This window comes from Rhinopithecus roxellana, chromosome 19 (assembly GCF_007565055.1).
Source record: "Rhinopithecus roxellana isolate Shanxi Qingling chromosome 19, ASM756505v1, whole genome shotgun sequence".
NCBI lineage: Eukaryota > Metazoa > Chordata > Mammalia > Primates > Cercopithecidae > Rhinopithecus > Rhinopithecus roxellana.
Window position 1 is genome coordinate 37,883,191 of NC_044567.1, and position 13,561 is coordinate 37,896,751.

At 40.7% G+C, this 13,561-nt stretch overlaps 1 protein-coding gene and 1 long non-coding RNA gene across 2 annotated transcripts in view; one reads left to right on the forward strand and one right to left on the reverse strand.

Moving 5' to 3' along the window:
* The window catches only part of LOC115894957, a 70,606-nt gene extending 60,324 nt beyond the window's left edge, over nucleotides 1-10,282 (reverse strand). The window contains exon 1 of the long non-coding RNA XR_004055172.1: nucleotides 10,053-10,282. This is a non-coding gene — a long non-coding RNA (uncharacterized LOC115894957). The remainder of the gene's footprint in view (nucleotides 1-10,052) is intronic.
* Nucleotides 9,465-13,561, forward strand: part of HECTD2 (HECT domain E3 ubiquitin protein ligase 2) — an 87,844-nt gene continuing 83,747 nt past the window's right edge. Inside the window, exon 1 of the mRNA XM_030924152.1 lies at nucleotides 9,465-9,756. Within this exon, the coding sequence (XP_030780012.1) occupies nucleotides 9,619-9,756 (138 nt within the window). The 5' untranslated portion in view covers nucleotides 9,465-9,618. The remainder of the gene's footprint in view (nucleotides 9,757-13,561) is intronic.

Sequence of the window (13,561 nt, forward strand, 5' to 3'; positions counted from 1 at the left end):
GAAAGGGTGGTTTCCATGGCTTGGAAGGCAGGAAAAATGGGGAGATGTTGGTTAAAAAGTAGAAAGTTTCAGTTATGCAGGACAAATAATGCCTTTGGTTTTGTGTTGTTATCACAGAATACTACAGTGGGTAATTTATAAAGAACAGAAATGTATTGGCTAAAAGTTCTGGTGCCAGCATCTGGTGAGGGTTTTTCTTGCTGAGTCACTCCATTACAGAAGACAGAAGGGTGAGAAAGAGTGAGAGAGAGGCAAAAGAAGCCTAAACTGAATCTTCTATAAGGAAACACACTCTCATGATAACAAACTCACTCCTGCAATAACAAACACACTCTTGCGATAACAGCATCAATCCACACATGAAGACAGAGCCGTCATGGCCTACTCACCTCTTAAAAGTCTCATTGCTACAATGGTGAGTAAGTTTCTAGCACGTGAACTGTAAGGGACACATTCGAACCATAACAGATAGGTTCTGGAGATCTAAGGAACAGCACGGTGACTACAGTTAATAATACTATATTGCATATTTGAAATTTGCTAAGAGAGTAGGTCTTAAATGCTCTCACCACACACACAAAAAGGTAATTATGTGAGATGATGAAAATAATAGCTTGATTGTGGTAACTATTTCACAAGATATATGTATACCAAAACACTGCATTGTATACCTCAAATCTATACAATTTTTGTCAATTATACCTCAATAAAGCTAGAAAAACTAAAAAGTAAATAAACTCCAATACCTGATGTGTTTAAAGAATACAAGATTAAAATATTTCCAGAATGCAACCTACTGACCACAGCATGCTTATAATATAATGTTAATAGTTGCAGGGTCCCCAAAAGCAGTATCTGTGAAACATTTAACATCTACTCATTCAACAATATCTGTTGAGCCTGAGGGCTAGGAAGTGTGCTAAAGACTAGGGATCCTCTGTATATGTCCTCAAAACCCTCTATAGGCAAGAAAAGTTATCAAAGATGCTTAGATTGGATTTTTACCTCAGTAAAAGCTGGTTATTTCAGTATCTCTAGTAGAAAATGTTCTGTTAGGATGCTGGACAACAGGGAGGTGCTGAGCAGGCCTCCAATAGCAGTCCTTTATTATGTGGCCAAATCTACTATGGGTTTGTAATATCCTAAATGGTATGCAATTATAGGACAGCAAAATAAATAAAATGAACATTTATTCTTCCCATAAATATTTATCAAACAGCTAGTCTATGCTTTGTGGCAAGTATGGAGATGAATCTGAACAGTTTACTAGATATAATTCCTTAATTTGCCGATCTATGAAATGGGAATGAGTCCCTACTCTATAGTAATACTAAAAGTAGGTTTCCGAGAAGACATGAACAAATCCATGGAAAGTGCTTAGCACAGTCTCTAGTAACCAGCAGTGCTCATTAAGTTGGATTTATTAAAATGCAGCATAGTTCACAAAGCACTTCTGCATGTTTTTTCACTTTTTTCCAAAACACTCATGCAACATTAAGCAAACTAATTCAAATACAGTGATTTTGCCAAAGCCACATAATTAGTTAAAAATTGGAAGAGCCAAGACTAAAGGCAATTTTCAGAATTCCTAATTTTATTCTAATACTTTGCATTGAAGTGTAGAGGCATCTTTTCCAACTCTGAAGAAGAAAATTCACGTTTTTATAAAGGTTATTGTAATTCCTGAACTATTATTAATCATAGAATTGAGATAAGAAGATAGCTATTTTACTTGATTAAAGCTGTGCCTGAAACAACAGGTTAAACCAGTAGAATTTCAACCAACTGACTAGTTTGGGGATGAACTAAGACAAAAAACTGTGGGTTTGTATGTGTGTGTGCGCGTTCTCATGCATGTGCACATATGCACGTGCATGAAGTGTGACAGGAATTTGTTTAGCTGCAAATGACAGAAGAACTAATATGGATTTAAATAAGATAGGGATTCATCTGTCTCACAAAAAAGAAATGCAGATATAGGCAGTCCAAGCTGGTGTAGCAGTCTTATAATTTCAGGACTGTTCCAGATTCCTTTTCTCTCTCCATCACCCTGTCCTTAGCGTTTTGACATTCATCCTTATGCTTGCAGCCTCCTGTTTGTTGTAGCACCACATTGACATATCATATCTTCATTTCAGGCAAAATAAAGGTAGCAAATACTTTCCCTAAAATGTCAGCATACACCTCATTGGCTAGAATAATGTTACATTATTCTACATAGCTGTGAGAAAGTGCAGAAAATAAATCACTTTTATGTAAGCATATTGTTATGTCAAATTAAATCGGGGTGCTCTTAGCAAGACAAAAGGTAAAAATGAATAGCAGTATATGCCATTCTGACTTGTTTTGATGACTTCAGCAGCCTTAGAATACGTAAGTTAACTTAGACTCAATAAAAATTTAAATAGGTACATCATGCATAGGATACTTCTGATGTACAATTTAATGTTTTTGTTGTTGTTGTTTTTCTTGGTTTCGTGTGGAAAACAAATGTAAAATTGGGGTTAAGATTTAGAAGAGTTATCAATATATCCAGGTCAGACTATTAGAATTTCACATGTGGCAGTTCTATAGAACTAGTTTATCAAGCACAACTCTTTAATTAGCATTAGAACTAATTAGAACTCTGTAATTAGCATTTCCTTTGAAAATATCTAAACAGGACATCCAAAACCAACTTGAAAACACATACGGCCACCTCAATTTTTACTGTTACTAACAGTTTCTTCTAGTTTAGGTCACTCCTCTATAGGACTTGGTCAAATCAAGATATAGCTAAATGTGGTTTCACCAACACATGTAAACTCCTGTGAATACAATATTTAAAAAGAAACAATAAAAAAGGAAGAAGTTACTTGGGCTTTTAGGCGTTTATTAAAGCTCTTTTAAACCTGCCCTCATGACTTTGGTGAACATTTCCTTGCATAAATTCTGAAGAATGAGGTTAAGATACAATGAGGCTCATTAATTAGTGTGCCACTAATTTGGACTTGCTCTTTTGCAGCTGAGATGCAGCTCTAAAATGTACTGTCCAATATGGTGGCCACTAGTCACATGTGGCTGTTCAAACACAACTTACATAACATGAACTAAAATTAAAAATTCAATTCCTCTGGCAATAGATAATTTCAAGTGCCCAATAACTACATGAGGCTATTGGCTACCACATTGGACAATGCAGATACAGACCATTTCCCCTAGTACGGGAAGGTTCTACTGATAGCACTGCTCTAGAAGATTAAGATTTTAAAGAAGCAATATCAAGACCAAATCATCTGAATGAGTATAGTTCATCACTCAGAGCATTTTTATAATTTATCTTTGGAAAAGATTTCAGAGCCCCTGTACAAACCACTTCAAGAAAACATCTTATTTCGTTTCTTCTGGGTTTGCTAAGTGCCTCCTCAATAGCACACTCCAGGTAGTGTGCTACATGTAGGGACTCAAGGACTAATTAGACATAGTCTTTCCCCTCTGTGCCACGACTTATTTGGGGAACAAAAACTAAGATATAATGTAATAGGTCTATAAAGGTTAAGTATGTACAACATGCTCTGGGAGCAGAAAGAAAGGAATGATTCTATTTAGGACATTAAGAAAAATGCCTTCTTTTGCAAAGAATTCAGCAGAATGCCACACTAGGGGGAAAATTTTTAGCATAAAGGCTTTGAAGGACTACTACGGTATTTTAAAACAAAGGGCTGGCTAGAAACTATATATTCTGAAGAGGTCATTCTGGTGGCCATTAGAGCAGGTAAGAAACTGAAGGCAAGACCAGTTGCCAGGCTACAGAAACAATTGGGGTTTATTGACCTAATAAGGGCCTTAATTAGGTCAATGGCAATGAGAATCTAGGCAGAGAACAGATTCAAGAGAAGTCTGATTAAAAATACAAAGCTTGATCATCATCTACTTTATTCTTCAGTCTTGGCTCTGTATAGCATTGTGCAATTTAAAAAAAATCATCCTCTAAAGATTTATCACATCACTGGGGTTATTCTAAAGAACTAGTTGCAAAGATTCCAAACAGTGTTTCAGTATGTTCGATTTTTATAAAAACAAAGGAACACTGTGGCGGGGAGGGTGTGTGTGTGTAGACAGATACAAGAGATTTTTTAAAGATACAGAGCAAGGTCTTAGTATCTAAAGTTAGTTTAAATGATTCTGCTAATCTGTATTTTCTGTTTCTCTGTAATGACAAAGCATCTTTTTTTTTTAATAAAGAAAAGTTTTTTTTTGTTTTGTTTTGTTTTGAGATGGAGTCTCACTCTGTCACCCAGGCTCGAGTGCAGTGGCGCAATTTCAGCTCATTGCAACCTCTGCCTCCCGAGTTGAAGCGATACTCCCACCTCAGCCTCCCAAGTAGCTGGGATTACAGGTGCCCGCGACCACGCCTGGCTAAATTTTTTATATATATATATTTTTAGTAGGGACAGGATTTCACCATGTTGGCCAGGCTGGATTCAAACTCCTGACCTCAAGTGAGCTACCTGCCTTGGCCTCCCAAAGTTTTAGGATTACAGGCATGAGCCACACACCCAGCCAAATTATTTTTTAAATAGTAATTTTAAAAATCCACAACCGTTATACCTAAGAAAGAGTTCTAAAAATCTTTTCAACAAGGTGAACATGGCTAAAATCATTTCCCCAAGTTTACTTTAGGACAACACTCAGTTGAAATATTAAAATAAGTTGCACTATTTCATAACTATACCTTCTAAAATTAAGGTATTAGTGGTATAAACCATTCTTAAGTGACCTGTGTACCTATTTTGCTATTGTTCACTACATTAGTATTACTATACATAATTAAAATAGAAGTTGTCTATAATTTCGACCTTCCATTACCTTGTAATTTTGTCTTTCTTTTTCTTCCAGGGAAATAATGAGTTCTCCAACCCTCACTCCCACCCTGCAAAACCCTATTCCCCATAGATATAATTAATGAGCTCAGGTTTTCCATCTGGACCTAGAAACATGAAATGCTTCTTCTGCCTCACTCCTAGTTTTTCCAAAGCAAATGAGTTTATACTTGGATACCCTCACCGTTGCACTTCTGACACTAGGAGTAGCTAAAAAGCATCTTCACCACACCTCTGTACAGAATGGCCAGAGCTCTCTGTATGTCCTGCCTTACAACACTGTCTTCTCCCACCTGGATCTCCAGAAGCACCCTGATGGCAGCTGGGAATGTGTCTCTCAAGCACACCACAAGTTCCCCCAGAGCTACAATTCTACAGCTTTCCAGCAGGCCCCATTCCCACCCTCCAGCCCCCTCCTGGACTATGTATGAGGGAGAGATGAGGTGGTGGATTGAGGACATTTATTTAACAAGAAGTACAACGAAACATAAACAAATCATCATTTTTTATATGGAACGCACAAGTGAATTAATCAGAGAATTTGTTAAGAAATGGGTTATTATGCCATCCCCATCAAGCTACCAATGAGTTTCTTCACAGAATTGGAAAAAACGGCTTTAAAGTTCATATGGAACCAAAAAAGAGCCCGCATTGCCAAGACAATCCTAAGTCAAAAGGACAAAGCTGGAGGCGTCACGCTACCTGACTTCAAACTATACTACAAGGCTACAGTCACCAAAACAGCATGGTACTGGTACCAAAACAGAGATATAGATCAATGGAACAGAACAGAATCCTCAGAAATAATACCACACATCTACATCCATCTGATCTTTGACAAACCTGAGAGAAACAAGAAATGGGGAAAGGATTCCCTATTTAATAAATGGTGCTGGGAAAATTGGCTAGCCATAAGTAGAAAGCTGAAACTGGATCCTTTCCTAACCCCTTATACGAAGATTAATTCAAGATGGATTAGGGACTTAAATGTTAGACCTAATACCATAAAAACCCTAGAAGAAAATCTAGGTAGTACCATTCAGGACATAGGCATGGGCAAGGACTTCATGTCTAAAACACCAAAAGCAACGGCAGCAAAAGCAAAAATTGACAAATGGGATCTAATTAAACTAAAGAGCTTTTGCACAGCAAAAGAAACTACCATCAGAGTGAACAGGCAACCTACAGAATGGGAGAAAATTTTTGCAACCTACTCATCTGACAAAGGGCTAATATCCAGAATCTACAAAGAACTCAAACAAATATACGAGAAAAAAACAAACAACCCCATCAAAAAGTGGGGAAAGGATATGAACAGACATTTCTCAAAAGAAGATATTCATACAGCCAACAGACACATGAAAAAATGCTCATCATCACTCGCCATCAGAGAAATGCAAATCAAAACCACAATGAGATACCATCTCACACCAGTTAGAATGGCAATCATTAAGAAGTCAGGAAACAACAGGTGTTGGAGAGGATGTGGAGAAATAGGAACACTTTTACACTGTTGGTGGGATTGTAAACTAGTTCAACCATTATGGAAAACACTATGGCAATTCCTCAAGGATCTAGAACTAGATGTACCATATGACCCAGCCATCCCACTACTGGGTATATACCCAAAGGATTACAAATTATTCTACTACAAAGACACATGTACACGTATGTTTATTGCAGCACTATTCACAATAGCAAAGACTTGGAATCAACCCAAATGTCCATCTGTGACAGACTGGATTGAGAAAATGTGGCACATATACACCATGGAATACTATGCAGCCATAAAAAAGGATGAGTTTGCGTCCTTTGTAGGGACATGGATGCAGCTGGAAACCATCATTCTTAGCAAACTATCACAAGAACAGAAAACCAAACACCGCATGTTCTCACTCATAGGTGGGAACTGAACAATGAGATCACTTGGACTCGGGAAGGGGAACATCACGCACTGGGGCCTATCATGGGGAGGGGGGAGGGGGGAGGAGGGAGGGCTTGCATTGGGGAGTTATACAAGATATAAATGATGAATTGATGGGTGCTGACGAGTTGATGGGTGCAGCACACCAACATGGCATAAGTATACATATGTAACAAACCTGCACGTTATGCACATGTACCCTAGAACTTAAAGTATAATAAAAAAAAAAAAAAAAAAGTTATGCATAAAGAGAAAAAAAAAAAAAAAAAAAAGAATTGTACTATTAAAATTTTACTTATGATGGAGATAGAACTTGTAATTCCATATCAACCTCTACTGAGACCAAAACATGCCAAATATAAATAATTTTAAAACCTCTTCTCTTTTGAAGATAAGTAAGGTAAGCCAACACCATTTATTGTAAAAAATAAGTATTTCCTCATTTGAGCTAGTCACTATTAAGCATACTAGAAATACACAGTTAATAAAACCCCATGTCTTTCCTCAAGTAGATGGAATGCCAAAAATATATACACCTATTATGCATCAATAAAATTTTTTAAAAAATTAAAAAAAAAAAAAAAAAAAAAAAAAAAAAAAAGAAATGGGTTATTATCTACTCTGGTGCAGTAGCAGAAATTAACATTTCTGACTTGCCTTGTTTCGCCAATATTTAAGCATTTTGTTCTATTGAATGTGACTACATGTACAGACACACTTTTATTTAGTCTCACACATGAAAAAAGAAAGCAGAAGGCCTGTTATCCAAGTGGTTTCTCATCCAAGCATTTTCATAGCAAATTACTAAATCTAGTTGAAAACAATAGGAAACAAGATACTTTTCCCTCTAGTATTTGTTCTATCAACCTAGACTTAGCAGCACAGAATATCTGGAATTGCAGTTAAAATAGAGGCTTTCTTTTACAAAATAACATTTGAGTTGCTGCTGTATCCATGATCAGCATACAGACCTGCTAAAAGCAGAAAATAATGGTATGTTCTTCTCTATGGGATGAGTATTTCAGTAGTTTAAGAAGGAAAGAAAATCCTGAAAAAGAATTTAAGAAAAATATTAATAGAAAGGAGGAGGATGCTTCAAAGTAATGCCTGGATACATCATTTTCCCTGCATTGAAATACTTTTTGCTGACTATACGGCACTTATTCTATACCTTTTGTTAATTAACAAGTAAACAGGTGGCAACAGCAACTATATTAAAGTAGAAAGCCTTGCTATAAATGAAAGTCAGAATTCATAATTTAGAAGGCAACATTGTTATAAATGGTGGGTTTGAAAACATGCAACCTCATCTCATGAAGCACCATAACTAGTATTTAGTTACACTAGTAACTCGCAATTATGTAAACAATAGATACCCTCATATCATATTTGGGTTTGTTTCAGAGATATTTTTGGTTCTTATATTTGGATTTAGGTACTCTTGATCTAAAAATTCACTCAACCTCGAATAAAAGAATGAAGGCACCGGCAAAAATCCTGATAGACTTGAGTATCGAAATCCCTTGCTTTTAATAGGCGATACAGCGCATTCTTACTCTCTCCTTTCTCCTACATCAGCAGGTGTCTCCACCACTCCAATAGACTGAGGAAAAGGAGGGGGCGACAAGAAAGGAAAGGAAATTGTCTAGGTGTCCTGGTGGTGGAGGTGGGGGGTATTTTAATTTCATAATTAAAAGCTCTTTTCTTCGGCTTTGCAGTTTTTACTCCTATTTTGTAATGATTTGATTGAGGACTGTGCAGCAGAGTTTGGGTATGTACATCTCTAACATAAACGGAAAGCAACAAGGAAGGAATGGATAGGAGACAGCAAAGGGTTGCGGGGAGAGAGCAAAACGTAGGCGCTAGGGGACGGGAAGGGAGAGGCGGATTTGGCAGTCAAAGAGGGACGAGAGGAACAGGAATGGAAAGTGTGGACTGGCCGTCCAATCCTATGGGGGAAGGAGTAAGGGGGGGCCCCACCACGTCGCACTCCTCCCCACCTCCAGGCTTTTCCTGTGTAGGTTGAGGCCATCCAGGCGTATACAAAAGGGTCGGTTGCTGAGCCAGAAAAGGCTGTCTCCCGGGCTGCGCAAGCTCGGGGTCGCCTCTCCTGGGCTCAGGAAGGCGGGCAAGGATAAGAAAGCAGAGGCCCAAAGGCGGACAGCTTAGTGGGCGCCTGGACGAAGAAGGCAAAAGGCCACCAGACCAGACCCCGAGGGCGCTCGCCCGCGGGACTAGGCGCCACAGGCCAGGGCCGTCCGTGTAGGGTAGTCTGTGCCTACGTCCTGCCCTACTGGTACCACTCGGACTATCCCCGTCCGACCCTTTGCAGGGCTCGACTTGTCTCCCCCACTATCCGCCCCTAGTCCAGGTTCTCCTGCGCGGTCCCGGTACGGGGTCTCCTCCTCGTCATCTCGGGCGACACTCTGCAAACAATATGGCGGCCGGGCGTCAACCGCGGCGCCTTCTCTCCGGGCCCTCGGGGTTGACAAGGGCTGCTACCGCCGGCGCTCCCGACCCGCGACGCGCGAGCCCCGGGCGGGCTAGGGAGGCGGGAGCAAGAAACCTGTGGGAGCCGTGGGAAGCCGTGTCCGCGGGCCTGGCGCGCGCGGGGGCGGCCGGCGGGGTCGCGCGGCCTCGGGCTCGCGCGCAGAGGCGCGGGCGCGGGCGCGGGCGCGGGCGCGGGCGGGGGCGGCGTGGCGGCGGCGGCGGCGGCGGCGGCTAGAAGCTGCAGCCCAGAGCCCTCTCGCGGCCGCGGCGGCAGCAGCAGCGCCAGCCCTAGCAGCACTGAGGCTGCCGCCGCCGCCTGGCGCTCCCGCCGCCCGGCCCGACATGAGTGAGGCGGGTCGGGTACCCTCGCCCGCCACTCCGCTGGTGGTGGCGGCGGCCGCGCCTGAGGAGAGGAAAGGGAAGGAGCCGGAGCGCGAGAAGCTGCCGCCCATCGTATCGGCTGGCGCCGGCGCGACCGCGGTAGGTGGTGGGCCGGGGCCGCCTGGCGCCCCGACGGCGGGAGTCGGGAGGGACGGCGGACGGGCGAGGGCCGCCAGGAGGCCCGCGTCTCCTCTGGGCACCCCCTGGCACTCCAGGGAGAGGCACCCAGGTCGCCCTTCCTTGGGCAGAAATGAAAGAGTTGTGCCTCGTGGGCAACCCAGAACACTTCGCGAGCTACATCTTCCACCCTCGGGAAATGTTGGGGGTGGTCGGTTCTGCTGGATGTTTGCGTTATTTTCTGGGGCTTGGGCCCCCACTTTATCTAAGAAAATTACCTGCATCTTCAGTCGGCATGATCTGTTGGATGAGCATAGGTGTCAGCAGGCGGGAGTGGGTTTTCCACGGAGGTGCCTGCCTGCCTGCCTTGGAGGCGCGCAGATTTTTGTCCTTTTCTTCGCGTTTCTTTCCCTTCCCCCTTCAGATTAAACAGGCTGTGCGGCGAGTTTCCACTTAATTGTGACCTTTCCGTTGCTGTCAGGGTAGTGGGAGGTAGATGCATCAGTGATGGTTTTATTTTTCATATGGTACAGACATGTGACTCAGGTGGGGGGAGGCTTTTTGAACCTTTTATTTAAACCCAAGTTATCTAAGCTTAACAGGGATGATTTCCCAGCTGTATCTTCGTAAGGGTTATTTGGAGAGCGCTCTCAGGCTTCAAACTACATATTGCCAGATGATGTCATGGGACAGCCCCCTCCCCCTCTTTCCCTATTTTTATTGGTGGTTGTGACTGGTTAATTCGAAGCACAATTAAAAAAAAAAAAAAAAAAAAAAAACCTCGGCTTTTGCAATTTTTTATTTTGACATAATATTTGAGTACTTTTTGAAAGTTTACTTTGATATATTTAAAGATCATGACTTGTCAAGCAGCTGTGTGTGACAAAATAGTAAAAGTTTAGTGAACATTATTCATTTTATTTTTTCCTACTTGCAATTCATTTCTTAAAACCTCCCTCTTAAATGACTAAGAACTTACTAAAATAGCTCACTCTTCGTTAAGTACTGTATTGGTGTTAGGAATAATTTTTGGATTCGGTAGATTTTTCAAAAATGTCTGAGGGCCCTGATAACTGGAAATTGTTAAAACAAGCTCTTTAAATCGATGCAGCAAATTGTGAACAGTAATGATACACATTTAAAAGCGTAGTTACAATTGATTGGTAGATTGGAGCTGGGGTTAGGGATTACCCTGGGAAATGCTTTGAAGGAATTTGTCACCCAGCAGCTTGGAGATCTGATTCCTGCTGCTGGTACCCTAGGTTTTCAGATTTTGTATAGGAAGTCTTCAACTCACAGAATTACAGCAGTTCCTTTATAAGTTGGTTGTTTAAAACAGTAAATGTATATACTTATAGAAACAGTTAAATGAGTGGGTTTAGGTCCTCAAGCAAACGCTCTCCCAAAAACCTATTTATCTCAGTGTAACTGAAAAATTGCCGTTTTGGAATAAAAATTTGCAAGTGTCGATACAAGTCTACAGTCTGCTTTGGGATTTCAAGTTTTTCAGATTTTAGAAAGGTAATTAGGTACATATATCATATATTATTTAATACCCACAGTAAGGTCCTAGCCAGTTCTCTCTAATCAAGCATATTAATAACTGCAGTGAAATGTATGTGTTCATGCTAAAGGGAAAGAAGTAGCGTCATGTCAGTTCAGATCAGGTGCATGTTTTTGCCACCAAATGAGTTGCAAAAACATTTCAGTTTCAAGAATTTATAGGACTTTGAAATTGTAAATAAAGGATTATGGACTTGTACTACTAGACAAAGAGAAGAATATATTCAAGGAAAAAAATTAAATCTTGAATTAAACTTTGAAAAGATATAAGTTGGAATAGAAGAGGATAAGGATAAATATGAAAAAATTGAGGGTTTTTTTGTTTTGTTTTTTGTTTTTTTGAGACGGAGTCTTGCTCTGTCGTCAGGCTGGAGTGCAGTGGCGCGATCTCGGCTCAATGCAATCTCCGCCTCTCATGTTCAAGCCATTCTCCTGCCTCAGCCTTGCTTGTGCCTTATAAAGTCTTCCGGAGTCAGTACCATTGATTTTTTATGACAGTTTTTTTTTTTTAACAGAATTTATGACAGGATCTGTGGCAGAATGTGTGTGTGTGTGTTTGTCAAAGAGAGACTTCAAAGCTAGAATTCAGAGCTGTAGCAGTGAAAAGCTTAAGTGTAGAAAATCTATGCTTGGTCCTTAGTCCATCCTAAAGGATAAGAAATCCAGGAGAACCGGGGTGGTGGTTGACTTTCACAGCAGCTAGGAAGGCCGTGGTATGTGTGGGGAGGGGAAGGAGATCTTGGTGTGTGAGGTAGGTGGGCAGGGAAATACAGCTTATGGCCTCTTGAGTTGTTTTTCAGCCTCCTGTAGATTAAACAGAGCTCCTAGAGGTTTGCTTGTGAACCTAATTGTCATCAATAACTTTTTCTTTGAGACATTCCAGTTATTCTTCCTTTTTGCCCCAGCCTAATGGTTCTACCTGTCTAGTTTGTGTCTATGACTCAATTTGTGACCCTACAATAGTGGCTTTTTCAGAAAACCATTGTGTCACATTTGTAAATGAATATGTATGAATAAAATAATATAAATATTATGAATAAATAGAAGGTCAGTTTACAGTGACCCTAATTAAAGTTGAAGAGTTAGGCTGTATCATGTACGTTTACAGACAGGTGCGGGGTGGGAGAAAGAACGCTGGAAAGGACAGCCCTAAAGTGTTTTATCCTAAGACCATCTAAGCATGAAGGAAGTCCATTCCAGCTAGTGAGGAGGTGCCTAACACAGTGGTTTCAAGCCTAACTGACCGCAGGGTTACCTTGGTAGCATGTTCAAGTTCTCATTCCTACATCTCACCCTAGAGCACTGGTTTTCAACCTTAGATGCACAGTAGAATTAATTGAGGAACTTTTAAAGCCATCATTATCCAGACCCAAATGCAGGCTTGTTAAATCAGAATTTCTGGGGATGTTGCTCAGGCATCTTTTTTTTAATTTAATTCCCTGGGTATACCAAGATTGAAACTTGACACTCTATATACTGAATTAAAAGCTCCATGGGCGAGGTGTAGGAATCTGTATTTTTTAATTACCATCTCCCAAATCTACTTAGTTTGTGGAGCAGTATTTGAAATGAACTTGTAACAGGTATGGATTAAGTGAACAAGAGACAGCAGAAATCAGGCATGGTGGGGAATTGAAAGAAATGGCAGTGAAAGTGGTTCCAGTTGGAGATGCACAAGAGGCTCAAGATAGAGCCCTCAGAGACTTTCAGTGTCTGGGTGTTGGCCTTGCTGCTGTGGAGAGGTGATGAAAGTCCATGGAGTCAAGCAGAATAAAGAATTTGAAGTAGTGTATGAATATGAAGGGCTGATGATATGAATATTAAATTTATTGAGGTTGATGGATTGGAGTGGAATATTATAAATTAGTTATTGATGTATTGCAGATGTTTAAAAAAGTAGTGAATGAGAAAGAAGAAAATGATCAGAGGTGGGGCAGAAATAACAGTGTCAGTGAGGACAAATTTGACTTTTTACTTCTACACCTAATCAGGTGAACAGAAAAGAGAGGTTCTACATGGGGTAGAACCCTCTGGATAGGGTACCAGTACAGTGGGTTCAAGAAAGAGCTAGATTTGGCTTAGGTCAGGTGGTGAAGAGAAATGGGAGGAAATTAGTTGAGAATTTTAAAGGGATGTTAGCCTGTAATAGAAGACAAGAGGAAGAGCTTGAGGGTGAGCATAATGTGTGTGGAGAGGATGTGATGGAGTTTAGTAACAAGAATGA